Source organism: Columba livia, chromosome 2 (genome assembly GCF_036013475.1).
Source record: "Columba livia isolate bColLiv1 breed racing homer chromosome 2, bColLiv1.pat.W.v2, whole genome shotgun sequence".
NCBI classification, from domain to species: domain Eukaryota; kingdom Metazoa; phylum Chordata; class Aves; order Columbiformes; family Columbidae; genus Columba; species Columba livia.
Window position 1 is genome coordinate 43966142 of NC_088603.1, and position 24783 is coordinate 43990924.

General features: G+C 40.6%; 1 protein-coding gene across 3 annotated transcripts in view; it reads right to left on the reverse strand.

Annotated features, from left to right (window-relative positions):
• Nucleotides 1–2024: 2024 nt before the first annotated feature.
• The window catches only part of GADL1 (glutamate decarboxylase like 1), a 75642-nt gene continuing 52883 nt past the window's right edge, over nt 2025–24783 (reverse strand). For all 3 annotated transcript variants that reach the window (XM_065051610.1, XM_065051613.1, XM_065051612.1), the window contains one exon: nt 2025–4772. In XM_065051610.1, the coding sequence (XP_064907682.1) occupies nt 4599–4772 (174 nt within the window). In that variant the 3' untranslated portion in view covers nt 2025–4598. The remainder of the gene's footprint in view (nt 4773–24783) is intronic.

The window sequence follows — 24783 nt, forward strand, 5'->3', positions numbered from 1 at the left end:
GATGCTGAAGGGAGTGGAGCATCTCCCTTATGAGGAAAGGCTGAGGGAGCTGGGGCTCTTGAGCTTGGAGGAGACTGAGGGGTGACCTCATTAATGTTTACAAATATATAAGGGGTGAATGTCATGAGGATGGAGCCAGGCTCTTCTTGGTGACAACCAACAGTAGGACAAGGGGTAATGGGTTCAAACTGTAACACAAGAGGTTCCACTTAAATTTGAGAAGAAATTCCTTCTCAGTGAGGGTATCAGAGCACTGGAACAGGCTGCCCAGGGGGGTTGTGGAGTCTCCTACTGTGGAGACATTCAAAACCCGCCTGGACACATTCCTGTGTAACCTCATTTAAGTGTTCCTGCCCCAGCAGGGGGACTGGACTAGATGATCTTTTGAGGTCCCTTCCAAACCCTAACATTCTGTGATACAGGGATTCTGTCTAGGATAAGTAGATGGGCCATGCTAAGTTGGGGCAGATCGCTGCTGTGTCAGGGTATAAGCAAGTTCTTTCATGTGTCCATGATCGGTGCTGCTTCACCGCTCCACTCCTGCAGCACAATCATGTGACCTGTTCACGTACATCAGATTTTGCAGAGGTTAATCGTTTGCACAATCATTGTTTCCTTCTGTGGGTTTGCCTTGAAACATTTGACGTTCTCTTCATTGTGCCTCTTGCTGTGCGAATTTCCTTGTTTTGTTTTGCCTCTCAAAGTCATTTTTGGTTGCTTATTGTGTAGTTACAGAATTAGAGTAATAACATCTAATTGTACATCTGAAGCAAAAACATGTAATTGTGGGAGAGTAGATTCAATTTAAGGAAAGAAATCCCCTCCACCAGGGTTTCTCATGTTTTGCACAGTGCATTTGCCAGGCAGTGCTGCTTTGATGGCATCTAACCTGCAATCAGCATGTGCAATTAAGACATAATGAATGTGTGCAATTGTATTATTTCAGGATGTAACAGCAGCAATATTTAGCAGATACTGCACCAGACACAGTGCTTATAAGCTCAACCGATTTATCAGCATTTACCAATTATGCCACAGGAAGGATGGTATGTGAGTGGGCCTTACCTACAGCTGATTTCCAGGGTGCACACACTTCACTCTCCCCTTGAAAGGCCATAGAAGCAGCCAACATGGAAGAGAGGCTGGGCAGATTTGGCATGGTTGAAAATGGGCGACTCAAGTGACACTTTTAGCTTACCTTTGCCTTGTCATAAAGTTCATATGCGACATAACAGGAGAAAGCAGAACTTGGCATTCAATATTTCTTAATTATTCTATACTTCCCTCAGCATTACATATCAGTTTGGTAATTCGAATCATGCTACCCAAGGATTTAAAGATGAAAATTATTTGAGCATGAACTCATGCTGTGAGATGTGTTGTATGAGGAAACCCTCAGGCACATAAAAGGTTTTTCACAGTCTTTTACCTGGCATTCTGGGAATGCACCTCTACCATTTTCACCAGATTTTTCATAAAGGACATTTCTTGTTCTTCACAAGTTGCACTAAGAGCAAAAATTGCCTCAGCCTCCCTTCTGTCTAAATATTTCCTTCCTTTCCTATTGAAAAAGGATTATTAGAAGTAAACACAAGAAATTACAAGCAGTCAATGGATCCACTTCTACACTGATTTCGACCAGTACCTCACTACTTCCAGAACTTGGTTTTCCATCTTGAGAGATGGTTCTTGTCAGTGACTAGGAGAGGGAGCTCATGGTCAGATCCCATCTCACTAGAATAGTAAAAAAATAAATTAAATGGCCCATTCTGCAAAGACAATTTAGCTTTGGCATTTGTAAGCAAGAGTAAGATAAATCTAACACAATTTCATCTAAGATGTTTATTAAAGATTATATGGGCAGAGCACACAGATAAACCACATCCTGAAGCAAGGTTAAACCGGGTTTCACAGTTTAACACTGTGCTGGAAGTGTGTTTTTTCTCTGTCTGGAGTGCTAATAGGTACCTTCTTCATCTATATCTCTGCAATTTCAGACTGACAAATGACAAACACAGACTGTATTGATAACGGTGTCATTTCCTCCACTTTTTATTAAAATCATGAGCTACAAAATAAACATTTTGTACATACTGTTCCTAGATAGGCAACCATGAGAAAATGACATTACTCCTGAAATGAGACCATCATATTGCACACCTGGGATGTGGTAAGGGGTCAGAAATAATAGAAAATGTATGGAGATTAGATAAGGTATTCACATCACACTGGAAGGTTAACCTATACCTTTGAGGAAATCAGCGTACATGTGGATCGGAGACCTATCTTCTGCAAATGTTAAAGAAATTCCATTTTGCTCTCATTTAAAAATACTACAGCCACTAGTGCTACAGAAAGGAACTGTGTTACTTCAGTTTGACATGTGCCATGAGTGTCACAGTATCTGGCAACAGAGAAATGCACTAACAACATTAACAGAAACAAGACAGTAACGCTTCTTCAATAGTAGTGGTGTCACAAAACACCACAGACCAAATTCTTAGCTGATGGAAGGTGACAAAGCTCCCCCTGAATCAAAAATCAAGTACTCACCAAGAATATGGACCATAATCAAATATCCTGACACTGTATTCTGTTGTTCCCTTCAAGGTCAAAAAAGAGAAGCAGAAAGGGTGACAGTCCTGTCTAACTGCAGAAGCAACAGCAAAGTCATCCCGTCCATCCGGCACCCCTTGTGTAACCTGCAATCCACCTGGGGTGGCTGGGAGGCTGAAGAAGTCTTAAGGGCCCTGAGTTTAGGATCATGAGAGCTGGCAAAGCCAGAAGCACAAGGCAATACATGATGAAGTCATCTGTGAGTATTACAGGGCAGAATTCAGGGCCCATATTGTGATATTTATTTTTATATTAATATCAACATGTGTTTTGGCTTAAATTCTAGTGGCTTAAGACAGCAGCACAAGAATACTCACTTCCAGGACACTGTTAAAGGCACCTGGCAAGTGGTGCAGGGTGACTTTTGCTCCTATCTACTGTTCTGATAATGTGACCTCTTTGGGTATCATGACTTCCTTCAACTTTCCATACCATCCTCTTAGAGATGAGAGGTAGGAATGTCACGCAAATGCTGGGTCCTAGTACAATGTAGGAAATGGAAACAAGAAAGCGTTGTGTTTAAAGACAGCTTTCCGCAGGACAGAAAACATGACAGGGAAAGGTTCATATTGGTCAGTGCCACCTCAAATGCAGAATAAGGAACAAACATCAAAACATTCAAGTAGGCATTGATTACAAGGTAAAAGACATGGTTATTTCCATTAGTTTGCTCCAAGAATTTCAGCCCAAGAAATAAATGCCTATCTTTATAAAATGTATCATTTTGTAGAATAAAGGCAGATCAAAAGTAAACCATAATTCTTAACAGAAACATCAAGTTTAGAATTTAATTTTGCAGTTTCAGGTTGTCTAAAAATATTCAGACTGTTGATATCCAAAACCCACAGGCAAGCTTTCACTGATCACCACCATCTTAATCTCAGTACCAAAATATAATTTATACACTGATAACATAAGATTGAGTCATCTCAAATCTGTACGAAAATTCACACAGACAATAACAAATACATAATTTTGCTATACTCTTAATATATGGTCACCATACATAAAAACCACATATTTTTCACGTAAATATACTTTTTTCTCTGATATCATTTGGAAGTGCATCTAAAAGTTGTTAAATAAATCTTACTGCTTTAAAAACTGAGGAAGGTGAACAGCAGTTCAGAAATAACAGGCAACTCCTGTTAACAAAGAGGTAAGAAGTCCTAAGCACTATTCCAATATCCTCAGCTCTGTGGTGATATTTTGGGTGGGTTAACACTGGCAAACACTGACTGGGCCCAACCTTTGTATTTCACAGAATCACAATGAGATTGGAAGGGAACTTAGTAGGTCATCTGGTTCCACCTGCTCAAAGCAGGGTCAGTTTTAGTTGCTTGGGGCTTTGTGCAGGCAGGTCCTGCAAACCTCCCAGAATGGCAACTCCACAACCCCACGTTGACTGTGCTCAAGGCAGAAAACCCAAGCAACACACCTAGTTAGGGGCCTTGAGGAACTAGTCCATGATGTTCAGTCAGTGTAATTACCAACCAGGCCTCTACCCTTAAACACATACCAAACTAAAATATTGACAGAGTAGACAGACTATTTAGTAGCATTTTAAAGCTCACTGAGCTAAATCCACTCCTAATAGTAACTTCAGAGGAATATTGCTTGCATATGTAGGTGGTCAGTTTGAGCTACACTGTGGACAGGCACCCCATAAATAGCTGCCCTCCAAGGGACCTAGACACCATTTTGAGAAGTGCTGCCTTCTTGAGGAAACACTTCCCAAAATGGTAGCAGTGGTGCTGCAAGCACTGGCCTGCCCCTGGCCACCTTCAGCCCCCATCAGCAAATACTTTCCTGCAAAGGGGTCTTCTGCCTGCAAAGCTCTCAATATCACTCTGTAAAATGACAGTTTCCAAACTATATGCCAAGCTTTTTACTACCTTTCACAAAATAGCACCAGAATGCTGCGGCCATTCTTTCTCCATAAATATCACATGCGAGCAGCACCTGGTGCTGTGGAGCTATACCTACAAATCCTTAGCAAGCAGTTCGATTTCATCCAGCAAGAAGTCCATGTCCTCTCGACTAACATGAGGGCTGATCACCACCTGGCGGAAGAAGTTGACTTTGCCTTGGTGAGGCTGGTATCCAAGCATCATGCTGCCCTTCTTCATCATCCTCTCTTTAATTATAGGAGCAACCTGAAAACAGAGGAAAAAAAAAAAAAAAAGGGTTGATGTCACACTCAGAAATACAGCAGATTTGGGCAGAAACTGTATTTTGTTACTTATGACAGTTTTTTTGAAATGTCTCAGTTTTGCACCCCTTGCCTGCCTTCCCTCTGCCTGCCCCAAGAAACATTAAAGCAGGGTTTCTCTCCTTGTGCTAACTAGGCTAAACCTGACTACTCATCCTCAATGGCCCTTCTCCCACTACACCTGCAAGCTACTCTCCCTAGAGGACACTCTCCATCAAACCCCTGTGAAGCTGCCAAAGAAGCCTGTGGGATGCAATATTAAGGAAGAAGGCCTGATCCTGGAGCTCAAGATTTCATCTCTTAGATTTGAGGCATAAGTAGCATTTGGCAACACCACTCTTGTGCCGAATGGGATGAAATCTCATAGGTGTCTTACTGCAGAAAAAGAACACAAGTATGACTGGCAGAGTCAGGCCCTTATAGCTGAATGCTTGATCTCATCTCAGCATGGCTATTAACCTTGTCCAATTAATCATGTGACTAACTTTAGGTGTGTGAGTAGTCCTGTGTCCTCATGTTGAAATCGGCCATAAGCTTAAATGCATTGCTGGATTAAGTACTCTTTTCCTTGGAAGACAAAATTCAACAAAAATAATTATTTTGACAGAAGTATTTTTTAAATGTGTTGCATTTTAATACATTATTAATAACACTAATGTATTTCAGAACAGTGCTTTCCTTCCTTTTGTGATGGTTTGACTTTGAATTCAGAAAACAGGTGAATGGTCTAACCTTGGGTTTTGCATTAATTTATTTCAACTCTAAAATCTAGTGCCAGAAACTACTACCTGATCTACAAAGAAAAATTATGATGTCAACCTTGCCTTAATAGCTTTATTTTTACGTGGCACATTTTAGTAGGCAAGTCCCATACAGCTTGCTTAGACAGAAACAGCTAAGGTTTTCAACACTAACAGCTTAGCTTTCCCATATTTGTTTAGTGGTACATGTCTAAATTATGATTGTTTCAGAATGCAGATTGAATTCAGAGGAGGAGTGTTTATGGGTCTAACTTAATTTGCCTCTCTGATTTTGCTTTATCTTTGTGACAAAGCCACATGTTTTATTTAGTGTTTGCTTTTTAAGCTATGAAAGTGATGGAGTCAGAATGCCAATCGAAGTCCAGAGTGTGACATCAGTATGAATTACACACAGGAAAGCAATGAATGGCCTTTCAGAATGCAAGGTGTAATCAGAATTATTTTTCTGCATATTGCTGCAAGCAAAATATTAGAAATAAATTGTGAAAATAGGGAAACAAGAAAATAACAATGAGGACAGGAACACTCAGAATTACAGCAGAAATGTTAAGAGGCATACTGTGATACCTTCAATCACATTCAATAGCACCTTTTGCCATAAAATCTAATGTGGAGCTCCAGGTGTGCCTCCTGCACTTGACAAGAACCACCAGGCAACTTCTCATGGGATAAACACACTACAAATGCAGTCAGTATAACGAAACTCTCAAGGATCCTGTCCACAGAATGTAGTAAGGAACAGAATATATGCACCAATGCTTGAGTACATGTTTCACAAAAGAACCATTAAATGATACATGCATGCTAAGGTTTGAATTTGAGGATCACAGGGTATGGCTGCTTACTGAAGGGAAAGGCAGCTACCACTTTGCAGCAGAAAAATTAGACCTATAAGGAACTAATTGCCTAGTGAAGAGTTCAATGAGTTTAATTCCCGCTCAAGTCAAAGAGACCTGAGGATGCTCAAATATCAGAAGGAGCTATGCAGCCCTGTTCAGGATAGGGTCCCTGGAAAGCAATTTAGTGAGAGTTAGATTGCTTCACCAGTCCAATTATTTTACTATGGAACTTACTTTAAATTGTAAATCTAATTCTTTATGTTACCCGTCAGTGGAACAGCCTCAGAATTTTAAGTGTAATGTGTCCTAAAACTCAAGTTCTCTCATTTACTCTCTTCAGCATTTCCTTCCCACTGCTGGCCTCCCCTGTCAATCCACCCTGGAGATTAACATTTCAAACACTCACTTCAGCAGCATATTAGCTATCAGACATGCCCTTCTTCCACCTAGGATGGTGGAGAGGAGGTGCAGTCTGTGGAAGGCCATCCATTGCACTGTGCAACCAGAGGTCCAGGAAACTGCTTTGCTTGAGGACTGATGGGGGCATCACAGTGTCCTCCTGCAGACCTACACAGACGCTCTAACATCTTGTGCTTCCTTTACTTTTAATAGCAGAGGTTTTTAAATTACAGCAACAATGATGTAGTGGTTTAGCCCCTTCTCCATTTACCTGGGTGACAGAGTAATCTCTTCTCCCACCTTCAACCACACTACAAACAAGAGAAAGTTTTAGCCCCAAAGTTTAAACTTTTTCTGTCAAGAGTCCAGACAACAGCCGACCATCACAGATATTCACATGGAAGATGCCAGCACATACACACACGCAGAGCAGTGTGAAAATTAAGCAGGACCAGCGTGGACACTACAGATGAAGTATCTAGTGCACAAGGAGGATCAGGAAAGCAATCTCCTCCATATCTCAAGTAACCTCAGAGAGAGTGATTCTGCACAATTGTACCACAGGGCAATACCTTAAACCGCTGTGCTCTCCCTAGTTGGCTTGCCAATGGAATTCAATGCAAGCTTCTCCAGCACTTCATGAATTTCCACCAAGCTCAGGCCATGACCGCACAACACGCTTCAGCAACCACCATTAAAGAATGACTCATCAATAGAGCACATTCTCAGTAGGAGAAGCATGTACCTAGCTTCTCCAAAAGCTAGTTCCCAAGTTTGGACACTTAAAATCCTTTCAGAAGACTTGATGAAACACCAATTTGAGATAATTTCTTCTTCTTCCAGCTAGCAAGGCCTTCAAAGCCATTCTCACAGAATCACAGAATGGCTGGGGTTGGAAGGGACCTCTGGAGATCATCTAGTCCAACCCACCTGCTAAACCAGGTACACCTAGAGCAGATCGCACAGGATTGTGTCCAGGCGGGTTTTGAATGTCTCCAGAGAAGGAGACTCCACAATCTTTTGGGCAGCTTGTTCTAGTGCTCTGGCACCCTCAAAGTAAAGAAGTTTCTCCTCATGGTTAGATGGAACCTCCTATGCTTCAGTCTGTGCCTGTTGTCCACCATCCTTTCGTTGGTGCCCTGGTTTTGTTAAAAACAAGACCAGTTCTCTTTTAGTGATTTTTCCTTTCAGCTAAGTTCAGCTAAGTGCCTTCTAAGTAACTGGATATTTTTCTCGGACACTGTGCTTAGTACTGATAAGAGGACCAAGGGAATGCTGAAGAAGCTCATGTTTAGATTTATTACTATGGTAACCAAGGTTAACTGATAACGGGACATATTTGGAAGGAGGGGCAGACGGAACAGGTGACTAAACCTGACCAACTGAGTATTCCATCCCATAGTCGTCATACCCCCTATATAAGAGGGTGATCACGAGGGTCTGTCTCTCTTTGACCATGGCCGGCATTTAGAGAGGACCCTGTCTGTCTGCCTGCGATCTACAGGCCTCAGGCCCTGCATCCCTGAAATCCAGTTTCCGTTTTGCTGTGAAGTCCCGCCCATGATTTCTGGGTGCCTGCCCTGCACCTGCTGGAGCCGCCAGCTCCGCACACCCAGTTCCGCCTCTGCTGGAGTGACGCCAACTCCATATTGGGCATTCAAGATTGGTTTTGTATATTTTCTCTATTTATTAGTAGCATTAGTAAAGACTTTTAAAACTTTTCAAACTTGAAGTCTAAGTCTCTTTTCCTTCCTGCTTATCTTCCTTATCATCCTTCCGTTCTAAAGGAGGGGGTGGAAGGAGGGTGAGGGCATAACAGAGAGCATCTGCCACAGTTTACTGTCACCTTGCTTTAAACCTTGACAGTTGGGCACCACTGAAAAGTCTGGTCCCATCCTCTTGACACCCACCCTTGAGATATTTATAAACATTGATGAGATCCCCTTTCAGCCTTCTCTTCTCCAGGCTGAACAGACCCAGCTCTCTCAGTCTCTCCTCATAAGAAATGTGCTTTAAGCCCCTAATCATCTTCATAGCCTGCCACTGGACTCCCTCTAGTAGTTCCTTGTCCTTCTTAAACTGAGAAGCCTAGAACTGGACACAGTACTCCAGATGTGGCCTCATCAGGGCATAGTAGAGCAGGAGAAGAACCTCCCTCAAGCTGCTGGTCACGCTCTTCTTAATGCACCCCAGGATACCATTTGCTTTCTTGGCCACAAGGACACATTGTTGACTCATGGTCAACCTGTTGTCGATCAAAACTCCCAAGTCCTTCTCTGCAATGCTGCTTTCCAGCAGGTCCGCCCCTAACCTGTAATGGTGCCTGGGGTTATTCCTCCACAAGTGCAGGACCCTACACTTGCCCTTGTTGAACTCCACTAGGTTCTTCTCTGCCCAATCCTCCAGCCTGTCCAGGTCTTCTGGAATAGTTCTCACAGTGGTCAAACTGCGTAAGCCTCATTCTTAAGCTAAGAAGAATTTCCTAGCACACAGGTTTCTTGTGTAAAGTGAAATCTCCAGAGCAGCTCTGTTAAACAAGTGCCATTAGTCATGGCACAGTATTACACTTTCAAATTCATTCACTGTAAGCTGCCTCTTGTTGAACAGAATGTACATTTGTAATTAGAATTGGTTTGTAAAAGTTTAACTACAAAAAAACCCAACACAACATAAGAAGATAACCAGGTGCCTTCACTGCCTGCCTCAAAGAAGGCACAAAGAGTTACAAATATTTAACTTGAGGTTATTACCCAAGGGCAATCTCTTTATCCAGCTTCTGGGATAAGGCCTCAGCATTGATTGTCTGTGTTCTGCTCAGGAAGAAAGAAATAAGACTCTCAATTTAAGCCTAATTTAAGCTATGCCATTGCTCCACACACTGTCAGATGTCCTCCACCTTTCCACATGTGAAGGTGACTCCACAGTGCTGTATCTTTTGCCATAGCCATCGCCCTGTGGGACCTCCTCCCACACTGGAGCAGCAAGAGGGTTGGTTCCACCAGGTTTTAAACCTTCTAGAGGAAGGACGTGCACACGAGAGTGGCTCTGAGCACTAGTCCCAAGACAGACTTCTGCTGCCTTATTTACAGATGAACACAGAGGACATCATGTTTTCAAAGTGGTGCTCACTCTTTTCCATTACTGCCTTGTGTTACCCACTGGTAATCAATTTGTACATTCAGAAACTGAGTTTCAGTCTATAGCAACTATTCTAAGAACTAGAATATTTCAATTTCTGCATTGTGGAAACAACACTAACCCCAGCTTGAAATTATGGGATATTTAATGAATGTTTCGTGATCACACAGACAGAAGTACATCCTATGTGTTCATCAAATAACTGATTTAAAAATCATAGTTCCAACAGGTTATGTGAGTTTAGCAGTGCTACTAAACCCTTTAATTTCTACCTTAATCTTTAAAGGATTCTGCTAAATACATTAATCATTAATGGACAGAGAAAAACGTTTAAGAGCTTGTCAGGAAAACCAGTCAGACTATAGTGTTCATTTTCCACTGTCAACTGTGACCTTGGGAAGCAGAAGCGAGCATACAACTTGGGTTGCTTTTGATCACCATCTAGTGCATGAATTGAGGAACTGCACCAATTTAAGGAGTGTCTTCCCAATTCAAAGTTAAGCAGCAGCAGGATTAGCGGTTCTTTTCATCACATCAAAACCTCACACAGGCGTAGTGAACTTGGAAAAGCAGGAATTTCCAGATGCCCCTAGCTGCCTGATGAAAGCCAGTTGTTACACTGTTACACTGTTTTTTAGTAGCCTGTGGCTACGATGATCTGGAAAGCAAAACCTGCATAATGAAGTAGTATCTTTTTCAGGCCAAATTACTTAGTGAGAAAAAAGCAACATGATTTCAGGCAGGGAATCCTTTCCTCAAGTCTCTGTGGCTTTTCCACATGTCTATATGTCACTTTCATTTCATTACATTGTTGTTTGATTTTTTGTCAAGATTATCAGAAATACTATTTGCAGAATTACTCACCTACAAAAATGAATAGTGTGTTTTTCTATAAGTAAACCCCATATTGTGATAGTGCTTCAATGTTCAATCATGCAATTGGAACTTCAAGGCCGGTAAATCAGTAATACAACTGGACCATCAGTACCATTGGGGATGAAAGTCAACAAGCAGCTCTAGGTTTTGACCAGTGCAGATGACTCAGGATAACTTGGACAATGCTTTCCAACAGTAGTGCCCAAGCAAAGCCAGATCTTGGCAAGTAACCTCACATTTCAGAAAGCATGCTTTCCCTCAACACACAGAAACTCCATATCTTAAAAAGACTGAAACAAAACAGAATGCACATCTTTAGCAGGAGAAGTTTCAGGAGACACTTGGAAGAAGCTTTTGTCTGTAGACAGTGGAACAGCCTTCTTTTCACATGGAAAAATTCTACTTCCCCCCATTTTCTTGTGAGGTCAGGTCAAGGAGCAGGCAGATACTTTTGAACCATGACTTACCAATAGCCTATAGTCACTGATGTACAGTATCTACCCATGTTTGTATCCACATAAAGCAACTAGCCAGAAGAGATGTCTTTAGATATCCCATCACATCTGAAATTCAGACCATCAGCTGAATTTCTGCTCAGGAGAGAAACAAAAAACCAACAACAACAACAAAAAAAAACCACCAAATCAAACCAACCAACCAACCACCACTAACAACAACAACAACAAAACACCACAAAAATAGCAAAAAAACCCAAACACAACAACAACAGAATAAACACCACACAAACCATCACTCAGCTGCTGTGAAAACTGTATACTAACTCCTCAAACATTACTGGATTACTGGATTCACACCCTTTATAAGATACTCAAATTCCTAGGAAGACAAAAACTGTAAAATCTTTACAAATAGTCTCATATTTTATTAGACACCGACCTCTTGGTGATAATTATTCAAAATAACTTCATAATCTAAGCCTTGTAAGCAATACATAATTTTATACAAAGGAATTTAAAAAAAACTGAATGCTGCCTGAAAAGTAGGAGATAACTTGTGTTTGCTGTAGTTTAGTCTTTACCAGCTCATGCCTTCAAGACAGAGCTGGCAGTATTACTGAGGAAATTATCTTGATTTAAGAACTGGAAAAAATTTCCTCCCCTCCTTAAACATGTTTTTCTTTTTTCCTGACTGCATCGAATAGACAGGATCAGTTGTGTGCAGCAATTAGCAGCTCCAACATATTGCTGTTCTTCTGGTGCCACCCCCTGGTCCCCTGGCCTTACTACCAGCTACGGCTTCAGAGCCTCTCTTGGAAAAGCTGTGCTCCAGCTGTAATCCCCAAATGCACCTGTAGCTCTTCACCCAGCTGGACCCGAGCTCTGAGCCCTGACACAGCTGCTGGCACTGCAGGTTTCCCATCCATGGTACCCAGAGCTGGGCATGCAGTACAGGTCCTACAGCCAGGTGTGAACCACCATCCCTAACTCTTTCCAGCAAGCACAGATGCTACACCCCGGGTCTCTGTAGAAAACTGCACGATATCAACAGAACTGAGGCATCATTGAAGTAGCCAAGACACACAGATACCAACACTGACTGTACCTTCTTTCCCTTTCCCAGTCACCACATCCTATTCTCACATCCACTGACCCAGTATGTCTGGGCTGTCTCCACCTCATACAACAATCAGTTTTGCACAGCAACGCACCCTGTTACAACTCACTAGTAGGCGTGATGTGGACCCACTACGGTACATCTTCATTTCCAACCATATCGAGGCACAGAGAAAGTAATCATTGGTTTATAAATCAGCACTGCTCTCTGTGAACTGATCACAACCTGACTATACTCGCTGCAGCCAAAGGAAAGGGATGGCCGCAATCACAAACGGCATTTAAAAAGACCTAATTAAAAAAAAACTTCAGGTGGAAAATATAGATGAAAGCTTAAAGCTCTTTAAGAAGAGATAGGATGGCCAGAAGCTGCAATCCTTCAATCAAGAAAGTCAGCTTTATCTCAAAGCCCATCCAGGTTTATTGGCAAAGCAAAGATAGCAAAGCAGTATTTAACAAGTTGAAAGGGGGCAACGGATCAGATAGGAATCAATACAAATGTGACACTGAGAAATTTATCAGAAGGAAAAGAAACCCTTGATAGACAGAACTAAGGAAGGAAGAAGCACTTTAGTCTGAACATTAGGGACAACTGAAGCCCAACCTATGGTTAATCATTAAAAATGCAGGCAAGGCAGAAGTGTTCAATAAGTTTTCAATTTCTGCATGGAGAGATTTCTACCACAAATCTGATGAACTTTCCAAGCCACCAGCAGCTATTGGGATGTTAAAGTTCTACTGAGGGCAAATTTTTAGATCCACAAGCCTGGATGCCTTATACCAAAGATTAAAAAAGGCTCTCTGAATCTTTGGATAATTTTTTGAATCTTTGAAATTTCAGAAAACAAGCATCAGTATTGCAAGTGGTAAGGAGATGAACCTAGTAAATAAGGATGCTTAAGCCAATATGAACATGAAGGTAAAAAAAAAAAACCACTTCTTCTGATTTAATTTATAATTAACTAAAGCATAAGAATATATAGCTATTTTAAAATTGATAATAACAGATTTAAGATTTAGTCTTTTGTGTTCAGTTACATTTATATCTTTGCCAAACACCATTTTTTTGGTCAGTCTGCCTTCATTATTTTGCTGATATTACAAATTTTCTTGATGATTTATTTGCACTTACAGCATTAATAAGAAAGCCTTACACAAGCCATTTAGATGACAAATAGCAGGAACAATTCACACAGAAACAGCACAAAAAATTAGGACCACACAACAGGAATAAAGCAAAACTAAGCAAGATTTGAATAACTAGCATATCTCCACAGGTAGTAAGTAGGGCATCAATCAAATGTTACTGCTAGTGAGGCTTCACAAAGATCAGGATTAGCCTTGATACTAATCCCCATTGCTGGTTTTCAGGAAGTCAATAAATGATAGCTGAGACCATTTGCAAGTGAGAGACTCACAAAGGGAGAAAGCAGAGGAAGGCAGACCTGAAGTGCTCAAACCCACCCACTCCAGCAATGGCTTTGTAATAAAGCCAAAAGCTAAATTATACACGTAGGCAAAAAAACACACACAGCTCAGAATGGATGACTATCCTAAAAACAGCAACTGTGAAAAGACTATAGCAGTCAACAACAAAACAAAATTCATACGAGCTTCCAGGTCATATACCAGAAACCAAGAATCCTTTCCGGCAAGAAACTAAGTTCTCTGCAATTCTTTTCACTCTACATCAGAGCCAAAATCACCTTTAAAAAGTTCTGTCAAGAGACAGACTGCAAAGTTTTGTAATTAGGTCATTTATGTGGATAAAAGCAGTCAGGGCTGCTCTTAAACGTAGCTCTCCAGATCCTGGGACCAACAGTTAATCCAGGATGTCAGTCTGTTTTCCATGGGCCAATGGGAAGGAAAAAAAAAAAAAAGAGGCAAAAAACTCCACAAACCCACAAGATATCTTGACAAATTCTTTTGTTCTTGAAATAATTGTTTATACCCCCAAAAGAAGTTTTCATTTTACCATTCATCATCACAATATATGTATTTTACACAGCCTCATCAGCTCGAGCTACCAAAGAAATACAGTTAGAGAAAATAAGTTAATAAGATCCATGATTTTAGAAACAAACACACAGGCATTAAGGAGGCAACATTATCTCCACATGCAGTAGTGGAAACTCAGGTGCTGGAAACAATACATAGTTCAGATCCAAACATACAACAACGAAAAACTGGAGGGATGCCGATGACAGAAATGATTCAATGGCTAATGAAGACTTAAAGATGTGAATCTATTTAGTTTATAAATAAAGGAACGAGAGTTGACTTGATGATAGCTTATAAGTATGTGAAAAGGGGAAAATAGAGTAGAGAAGGCTATTTTAGTGTGGAAAGGTATTTTTTCACCACTTTTTTTCCTCTCTTCTCAATCAACGTCCTTTCATACAGGATGGAAGCCATTGAAAGAAGGTGACAAGGAAAATGGTAGTTTTACTGTTTCTTGATATTTTCCAGTCAAGAATAGATGCATTTCTAGAAGATGTGCTTATACAAAGTCATCAGGCTACCCAGAGAAAAGTGCCCAAAGTACAGAAGTGGCCAGGTAATTCCTTCTGTTATTTAGTTCTTTTTGACCATATGCTTCAGTTTTATGATGAGATGCAAATCAGCTGCCAACATGTGAAGTAGTTTATTCATTTATTTTTAAAATAAAACTTGCTGAACAGTGGCTAATACGTTCCTGTCCGGCAGCCACAATACAGTTTACGTGTACTTTCAAGTAAAAAAGGCAAAGCCAGCTGATGCCTTCCCACATATCTCTGGAGGGACTGCAGCTGGTTCATCTGCTGTGCAGATGAAAAGGGGAAAGGGAAAGGAAAGGGGAAAGGGGAGACGAATTGCATCCCCTGTCCAGATGCATCTCCCCCAGCACATATGGTTGAGCACAGACACTGCACTGGTCAAGGGCTGCTTCTGCAGTAAGCAGCAGAGAAGGGCAGAGAAAGAGGGTAATGGTAAGGAAAGTACATCATCTTCATCACTCCTCTTTGGCAGAAAGCTTGCCTTCCTCCGTGGTACCTGTGCTCCTATTCTGGTGCCAAAAAAAATGCATCTTTTGGACTACCAGGAAAAAGGTAAGGACACTTCTATGCATTACTGCTCTTCCACAAAATCTACATAAGCTGTCCAACATAAGCAGAAATATAAAGCCATAAATGTTTCATTCGTACCTTAAACCAGCCACTAAACAATTTGTTCATCAAATATCTGTAACCCAAGTATGTTTGTCATTCTTTTCTATAAATGTTGCATATGCCCTAATGTCCATATTCTTTGCAACTTCGCATGACATTGGAGTTTCCCATCCATACCTGAGATAACAAATACCCTGAAACAGTTCCCCAGATAGGCTTAACCAGTGTTGAAATTGTCACCCATGTTTCAAACTACAATAGAAGTTTACCTTTCCTCTGAGGTAAAACAAAAGCTTATACTGTTAAGCAGCTTCTGCTTTCTGGCTAAAGCAGAAAGATATTTTCTTTTCCATCAAATACATTGTAACTCATGCTGTAGTGGTCCATTATTTAAGGGTGAAACTCAGATTTTATTTTCCTTCTCTCCACTTCCCTATAAAATGACAAAAAAAAAATCACTGTGCTATTTATCTTGTAATCACTATTACTGCACTACAGTCAATTCATTGCAGTTATTTATTAAACATGCCAAAACCAAGAGGATGATAGAAACCACTTCATTCATTCAGAAACCACAGCAGGTATCAGCTTGCAGGGCAGAATTGTTGTAATGCCACCAGAAAGATTTGTAGCTAGAGGAAACTTTATTGTGTAGTGTAGAAAGGGTTCGTTTAAAAGGCCACTACCAACAGATGCCACTAGCACTCATTATTCATTCACGAGATTGCCATTTAGCCCATCTGCAATTTCTGATACTGAAGTACCTTCATACAATATTTAAAGAATCCAGAGAAGCTCCTGTTACCGCACCCTTGCAGATGGAGAGATTGCACTTAAAAGGTGCCAGCCAAGAAGTGGTGGCTTCCATTTCACATTGCAGTTTTACTGTGTGCAAAAGCAAGAAAAATAATGCACTAACAATCAAACAACTGCTGAAAATAGTTTTGTTTGGCCACATTCTTTGTTTTCACTCTCAATGAGATTCAGCTTATGCAAAGGACCAATGGGAGGGCCAGGCATTACTTTTATCCTACACATGTCCTTCAGCATTGAAATATCAAGTACTAGCAAGGTTAAGGAACATATATAACTATCACGTATCAAGACAGCGGCTCAGCTGGGCAGTCACCTCATCAAACCCTAGGGTACCCTAAAATGTTCACTGCAAGCACTCACCTAAAAATCACCTGTTATTCCCTCATTTGCATTCCTCAGTCACCTGCTGTATCCAGTTCAAACTCCCGTTGTATATAATAAAAAACAAAACTTCCTGATCCTCTGAACTGCGTACCAAAATCCTCACAGGGTCAGGGAGCCACAGCTTGGGCAGCTGCAGGATGGGCACAAGGTGAAACAACAGCTCCTTGGGGAGCAGCCTTGCCCACCGTGGGCTGAGGCTGAACCGGGGTTCACAGCTGCGTCACTACATGGAACACTGAGGGCTCCGCATCAGCCAGCACGCTCCGCACCAACCCAGCTTGCTACAATGAGCCCAAGGGCCTCAATTCAGCCAGGCTTCCTACAGTTTCATCCCATGGGTTTTTTCTTTTTCTGTCAGTAGGATGTTGCAAAATTCAACCTTCCTTCCACCTCTTTCACAGACAAACAGAATTTATCCCCTGAGTAAGCCACAGAGTGCCAGGTCCACAAAACCCTTCTGTGACAGCCTTTTTCCTGAGACAAGACTATACATCCTCCCCATTCACATACAATACCAGCTGTGCAGCCCCAGGTTGCAAGTTATTGAGTTCTCATCAACAAGGGTCCCGCTACAGTCCTTCAGAGAGCCTCCAGGGCTTTTCATATGAAAGGAGTAAATTCAGTGCTCGTGTGCAGACCAGTTTCACAGACCCAGAGAACACGCTCAGTGCCCCTGCGGGACCATTCTGCAGACACTCAGCACAGAGAGGAGATAGCCGTGAGTCGAGTGTGCTGGAGACACTCTGAAATGTTAATACTTCTGAATGACTGTTTTTCTCATTTCACAGAAAATTAGGAGCTGGATGGGGAAGAAAAAGGAGTTCGTTGCTCTCCTGAATACAAGATAAAATAATTTAAGTCAGTGCATTAAAATATGATTACCATTTGTTACAGAAAGAAAAGATGATGGGGGGATGAGACAGCTTTTACTCAGGTAAAAACTGAGCACAAAATGAAGCTTCCAGTGCCCTCAAGACTCCAGTACTTAGACATTCCTGGGATGCTTCAATTATTGAGTTCCCCTGTGATGTATATTGGGTTTCATTTTGATCCACAGGCTATTAAACATGATCTATGACACTTCCAGAAAAGCTGTAGTTTGGAGTTCAGCCTGTAACTCAAACTTTTTTTCTTCCATCGTTGGTTATTAATGCGCACATGGCACTGAGAGATCATAATGAAGGGGTGCACGGTTATGCAGGAGCACAGTGCAGCTTTGTAAGAACATAGTCAATATGGTCAACTAAAACTAAATTAATTGTTGAGTGTCTTCAAACTCTGCTTTTTTTTATTAAAAGCAGTTCTCTTCACAGGCAGGCACAAAAGGCCATTTGAAATATTAGTCAATATGTTCTAACTCCAAAATGAAGCAAAGGAAAGGAAGAGTAATTAGTCCTATTTAAGCAGAGGAACATATATGTTGCTCGGGCAAACAAGTACTATGTATTCAGGAATCAGGGTGCACTAACTGAAAGCAAAAAAATACAACAAGAGTATAGCAATTTGCCATATCTCAGAAAGGAAAAAATATGACTGTAAACAGGCTAAGAATGCAGACTCTATTTTTGTCAAAGAATAAACCATAGACTTAGAGGTCACAATTTATTAGAAAGTTTATCTTTGTGAGGAATAAGGTTGTGTTTGCTTTCGTAGGGCCGTCGGTTTGTTGTTGTTGGGATTTTTTTTTTGTTTTGCTTTGGTTTTGTTGTTGCTTTTGTTTGTTTGTTTGTCTTCCTCCACAAAGTAGCCAAATACTATTAAGATAGCAAAAATGTTGATCATTTTTAAGAGAAACTGGAACATGTAGACAATAGAGGCTGGAGAAATGAGCTGACAAAAACCTCACGAAGTTCAAAGGTAAATGTCAAATCCTGCACCTGGGGAGGAACAACCCTCTGCATCAATAAACGCTGGAAGCCACCCAGCTGGAAAGCAGCTTGGCAGAAAATGACACAGGGGTCCTGGTGGACGTCAAGTTGAACAGGAGCCAGCAATGTGTCCTTGCCACAAAGAAGGCTAGTGGAGCTTTGGCTGCCTTGGCAAAGCACTGCCAGCAGGTTGAGGAAGGTGGCAGGACCAAAGCCAATGGGCACCAGCTGAAATGCAGGAGCTTCCCTCTGAACATCAGGAAATACATTTTCACTGTGAGGGAGGTTGTGGAGCCTCTGTCCTTGGAGTTATTCAAATGCCACCTGGACATGGAAATGGGCAACCAGTTCTAGGTGTCTCTGCTTCAGGAGAGGGCTTGGACAAGATAACCTCCAGAAGTCCCTTCCAGCCTCAACTGTTCTGTAATTCTGTTAACAAGTTTTTCTAAGAATCTATTTACTTTAGTAATACTATGCCTTATTCCATTCTCTGTCTTTTCAAGAATAATTTTCTTTTACGTGATCCTAATATGTAAATACATATATACATTTATGGTGTATACGGTGTATGCATAAACATTTACATCCAAAAAGTACATGTGAACAATTCTGGAAAGTTTCACAGTTCTGCATTACAAAATACATAGTTTTTAATTTCTACAGCAATGATGAACAAAAATGCAATACCGTTTTGTGTGGCAACGTGACTTCAAGTGTAAAGTGCTCATTTTTATTACACTATTTAGAAATTACGAGAGGTACAAATAAGGATGTTTAAGTACTCCTAATGCAAAGAAGGGATGACAGAAACCCTTACATCCATGCCTTTTTTCTCCTTATTTTCTTTATCTGTAAAATATTGATAATTCATCATTAATTGACCTGCCTTTCAAATATATAACAAGGGTTAACTAGTGTGACAGATTCAGTGTAAATTCCCTTTGACTTTATATACTATGAAAATAGTTTAATGCTTGCCTTTAAAAAATGTAATAGGGTTTATTTAGTTTTCAGATTAGCTGGTTTTGCCTATTAGCACAAGGGCAGGCTAATAATAAGAGAAAATGTTGTTACTCTTTGCTCCTGTGTTCATAGCAATGATAATTATTTTTCTTTTCTACCTTGGTCATACATAGTAGGATATACCATTCCAATGCTTCAGTTTTACCATAGTACAACCCTTTAATCAAGATGACCATTGTCTCCAAATAAGGAGCTCTTAGATGTCTTACCTTTTCAAGTCTACACAAACAGAGAGAGAATTAATTTCTGAGGTATGTCACCAACTGCCTATTTAATTTATATGGACTGTGCCACTTCCACTTAATCTCTCCAAAAATTCACTTTTCTGGAAATGAAACAGGGTTTAGTTTTATCCTTTTGGTCCTTCTAGAACCTATGAGACTCCCTAGCAATGAATGCAAAATGTTCACTGCTCTGGGTAACACCCTGTATCTATTTGAAAGCCATACAAATTAAATAGTACTGTCTTTGTTCACACAGAAATAGCAAGAAGTGCTTATATAGCTCGTAAGCACCCTTCAGTCAGTTGAATCTGTGGCAATAAAGCAGAGAATGCAGTCCTGCTGTATCCCCACAGCCTTTGTTTCTGTGATCTTTCACTTAGAAAATAAGGCTTTTTAGATGCTTCCCATGTGTAAACAGAAAGATTTTATATGTGTGAAGCTTTTAACAACGCAAAGGTTCAAAATCTTCGTGTTTGTGTTCTATTTCAGAACTGCAATTGGGTCTCTCTAGTTTGGAGAAGAGGAGACTGAGGGGTGACTTTATTAATGTTTACAAATATATAAAGGGTGAGTGTCACGAGGATGGAGCCAGGCTCTTCTTGGTAACAACCAACAGTAGGACAAGGGGTAATGGGTTCAAACTGGAACACAGGAGGTTCCACTTAAATTTGAGAAGAAACTTCTCCTCAGTGAGGGTGACAGAGCACTGGAACAGGCTGCCCAGGGAGGTTGTGGAGTCTCCTACTCTGGAGGCATTCAAGACCCATCTGGACGCCTTCCTGTGTAACCTCACCTAGGCGTTCCTGCTCCGGCAGGGGGATTGAACTAGATGATCTTTTGAGGTCCCTTCCAATCCCTAACATTCTGTGATTCTGTGAAAGCTAGAATGACCCTCAGGCAGTATACAAAATTTTTAAGACATTGGACAAGTGGAACCTGTGCTTCCCCTATGAGAAGGGAATACCTCCACAGAAAAAAAATACCTCACTATTGTAGGTGATTCACTTGGGTCCTGAGTGAACAGTCATGTTTACTAACTAGTCCTAGTGAGACAGTTTTTAACCTGAATTAAGTACTGTACTTACATGTGGCCATACAGGTCCTAGTACCTGAGCTAGCTAATGTACCTTCCCAGAGCATCACATTCTATGACGAAAATATCTCTTGCACTGATCTCCCTAGAAGGTTTGAGTCCTTTACTTTGAACCTGTCTCATGATTTTATTTCTTCACAATATTTTTCTCCACTTTGTCTATTCCCCCAGATTAATTTCATGCCATTATGTGTATTACCACATGGAGAATGATTAGACCCTCCATTATCCTTAAAAGGACTTCAAGCAAGAAACAAGTAGTGTGAAACCTACTTTGCCTCTGGAGACCTGAGCAATCTTGCTCTGCAGGTGGCTCAGGAAATACAAAATCCTTGTTCAGCCTGAATGCAGCATATGGAGCTGTAGCAGACTCCCTCCCCACAGCTTTGATTGTTTCTGTAGACTGAGCACTGGGGATCAATAGACCTCAGTCCCCAGTGGGTCTTGAACGTGCACAGCTCAAAGTTAAGTCTCTGAGAAAAGCTGCCCTGCACTCTCATTTCATAAAGCACACAGCAGCAAAGCCATTTGGGTTTCTTCTCTTTATTCCAAGAACTGAGAGGTAGATTTATCAGCTATTTAACAGTGCTCTTACAAGAGAGATGTTTTGCTGCCAGATGTTCTATTATTGCTGGATGGGATGTAAATCTTGCTAGTTCTAGATATCACCTGATATTAAAAATCTAGGAAGGGACTGAGAGGTAGAATAGAAATAGTCAGCTATCCTAAGGGCAGAACTTAGATGGTGAAAATTAAGTGGAAAGTGGTGATTCTTTCCTATTTACCTCATCTGAAAGAGTATCACTGTCCTAAAAACAAGTAAAGATTTCTGCCTGAAGAGGACTACTTTTAACTTGAGCCCAACTGGTACTACCCTCCTGAAACACCAGTCTGGAAGAAGGGCCAAGCAAAGAGCTAGAACATAACTCTCTACAACTGACATATCAATAATTAGTAGAATATCGCTTGGGACTATTATAGAAAGCATGAGCTGCAAACAGTTCACATCTTTGTCTTGTCTTATTGTATCTACTGTAGGTTACAATACAGTCACACAAATATACCCCCTTTCTATTCCCATGTACACGTGATATGCCAGTCATCCTATGAAAGGGCAAGCGTGAGATCAGGTCAGTCTCACAAGCCATTATATATGGCTCAAAATTAAGCAGATGTACACCCCCACCAATGTAGAATATATACTGAAGTCTTGCTAGCACTTGGGTCTAATGCTAAGGTGAGATGGACACTGTCGATGTAAAATGCATTGATCCCTACTTCTCCTCTGAGTTTGGTCCCTTAGTCTAGCACTACTACTTCAGCACTCATGCAAGAATGAATATAACAGAGAACAAAGACATAAATTCTGCATATTGGCACATAATTGGAATTTATGTGCCAATATGCAGTCAGAAACCAAAGTATCCTATTATGAATTAACTTTCTCTGAAAAGGCATGTTATTTTTGTGTTCTTACAACTCAAATTCTACAGAGAAGACACTTAACATCGTGCTAAATATCTTCTTTAATTAACAGCTACACTTTTGTACTGATGAGTTACATAAAACTGAAGAAGAACATATATTAAAAGGGGAAGTGTGCAAATCCTTCATTAACAAGGTACTGTAACACTGCTATAATTTTCCTCTGCTATTATATTCACACTGTACTGTTCCTTCTCATTTATCAGAGCTCAGATCTCTCTGCTTAACAATAACAATCATTTTCATGCAGCTAAACTACAAAGACTTTATTCATCTGCTGGTTTATATCATGTACTATTAGCTGAAAAATAAGATATGTTGTTATTTTAACAAGTGAGTGCTTATTTTACTATTAAATTTCTGAGCACGATCCTCTGCTGAGGAATGGTCACACTACAACATAAACCCTCATTATTTTATTACTTATTTTGTGGTTTCAGGGCTTGTTGTGCCTCTCTCCCCTAAGGTCCTTGCCCGCAGCCCTGCCTCACTGGGTCTCCTACTCTCACTTCCCCAAGAATGCTACAGTTTTGCCACTCTTGAGCACAATTCTGAGAATTCAGCTGGGCCCATTGAACTGGGAGGAGATTTTGCAGCTCTTTCATCTAGGAGCCCATAAAATAGGGGCCTAAAACAGTACATAGCATGCTCAGAATCTACTGTTGGGTTTTTCTTATTTCTGTTTATGAACTAAAGCAGCCAACCTGGGGCCCATATAATGAAGATGAACAAGTCTTTCAAAAGGGTGGTTCTGACTTCATGTTGGCTAAGTCATGATCTGGGAGTTCCCCTTCTTCTCTGTGTTAAAGATGGAGGGAAACTGTGCCAGCTACTCAAGTAGCTTCCTTGATTAACTGCCTCAAGTTATATAGGATGAATCTGAAGCTTTTGTTGACCCTGAAGATTTCTGTGACAAACAACATTTCTACAGACAAGCGCTTTGGAGATCCCCATCTGATTCCCTGAAACGACAGTTCATCCCCCCACAGGGTCTGTCTTTATGACCTGACACAGCAATCTCTTCTACTTGCAGACTTTTGTTTCTTGAAGTCCCCAACAGATTTGTAGGCTGCTTTAAGAGAAAGCAAAAAGGTCAAGGGATGGCACCATCTCAACAATTCTCACATGTTGAGGAAAAAACAAACAACAAAAACACACACAGAACTCGACAAACTCTTTTTGTTCTTTCCCAAATGAATTTCTACAAGATTACATGATTTCAATGCAACAAGAAAGCACAGAGGACCAGAAACAACTAGATTAACATACAGTATTCACAAATTATTGATGAACAGCTCTAGATGCCAGTCACAATGATTTAGCCAATCTAATTCCCATATACTTCTGTGTAAATCCTACCATTGATTTTCCTGTCATTTGATGTGGCCGTCCACAGAAACTCGGTGTCAGAGTCAGTAGGCTACTTGTTACCATAAAAATTTGTCATGTAAGCAAAGTTCATGGAAGGATGTCTCTACCATTACTCTTCAAACACACATAAAAATATTGTTCAACTCTTTTCTTGTTCAAGTGTAAGAAAATTTCAAAGTATGTTACACAAGGATGCCAGGCATTCAAGTAACAACATTTTGCTCAAAAATCCCAAATGGAAATACATTTGCAGTGACATGTTGGGGACCTTTCTTGTTCACAGACCTGTTGTGGTTATAATCCATGTAATTTTTCTCTCGTTATTCCAAAAAACAGAGGGCAAATTGGAGGTCTTGTCTTCTCTTCCCATTCAAATCTCATACCATAATCAATAGGTATTTTGAATACATAAAGAATACTGAATCGTGTCCTTGATTAGAGTTTGATTTATACCACAAAGACCACAAAATTCAGAGGTTGCCAAGGCAACACCACTTCAACCTCCTTACATTTCTACTTTGATATGAAACCTCTCATTATATAAATGTCTCACAACACCAGTCAGCATGACAGGCTATTTTACAAATATGCCTTCAGATAGCAGACAGCTATATTCTTCTCTTAAGTGGAGGGGAAAGGCAGGAATAAGGTTACATTTTACTAAGGGCAGGAGGTGCAAAAATAAAATTCCAAGCTCTATAGGCTTTAGTATTAAATTATATTCTGAGCCTTCTAATACAGCAAATAAATTTTGTATTTGGCCAAAAATCCAGACAAGGGCAAGAAGCAAACAAAACAACACCAACAAAAAGAATGACCCAACCCTACCACACAAGTAGAGTCTGAGACTAAGATGCTAGAATTTTAAGTAATTGAAGCTAACAGCCACGTACAAAATCTTTACTGAACTATTGGAAATCTGATACTCCAGTGTATGTTGGTTAGAGCTACAGAC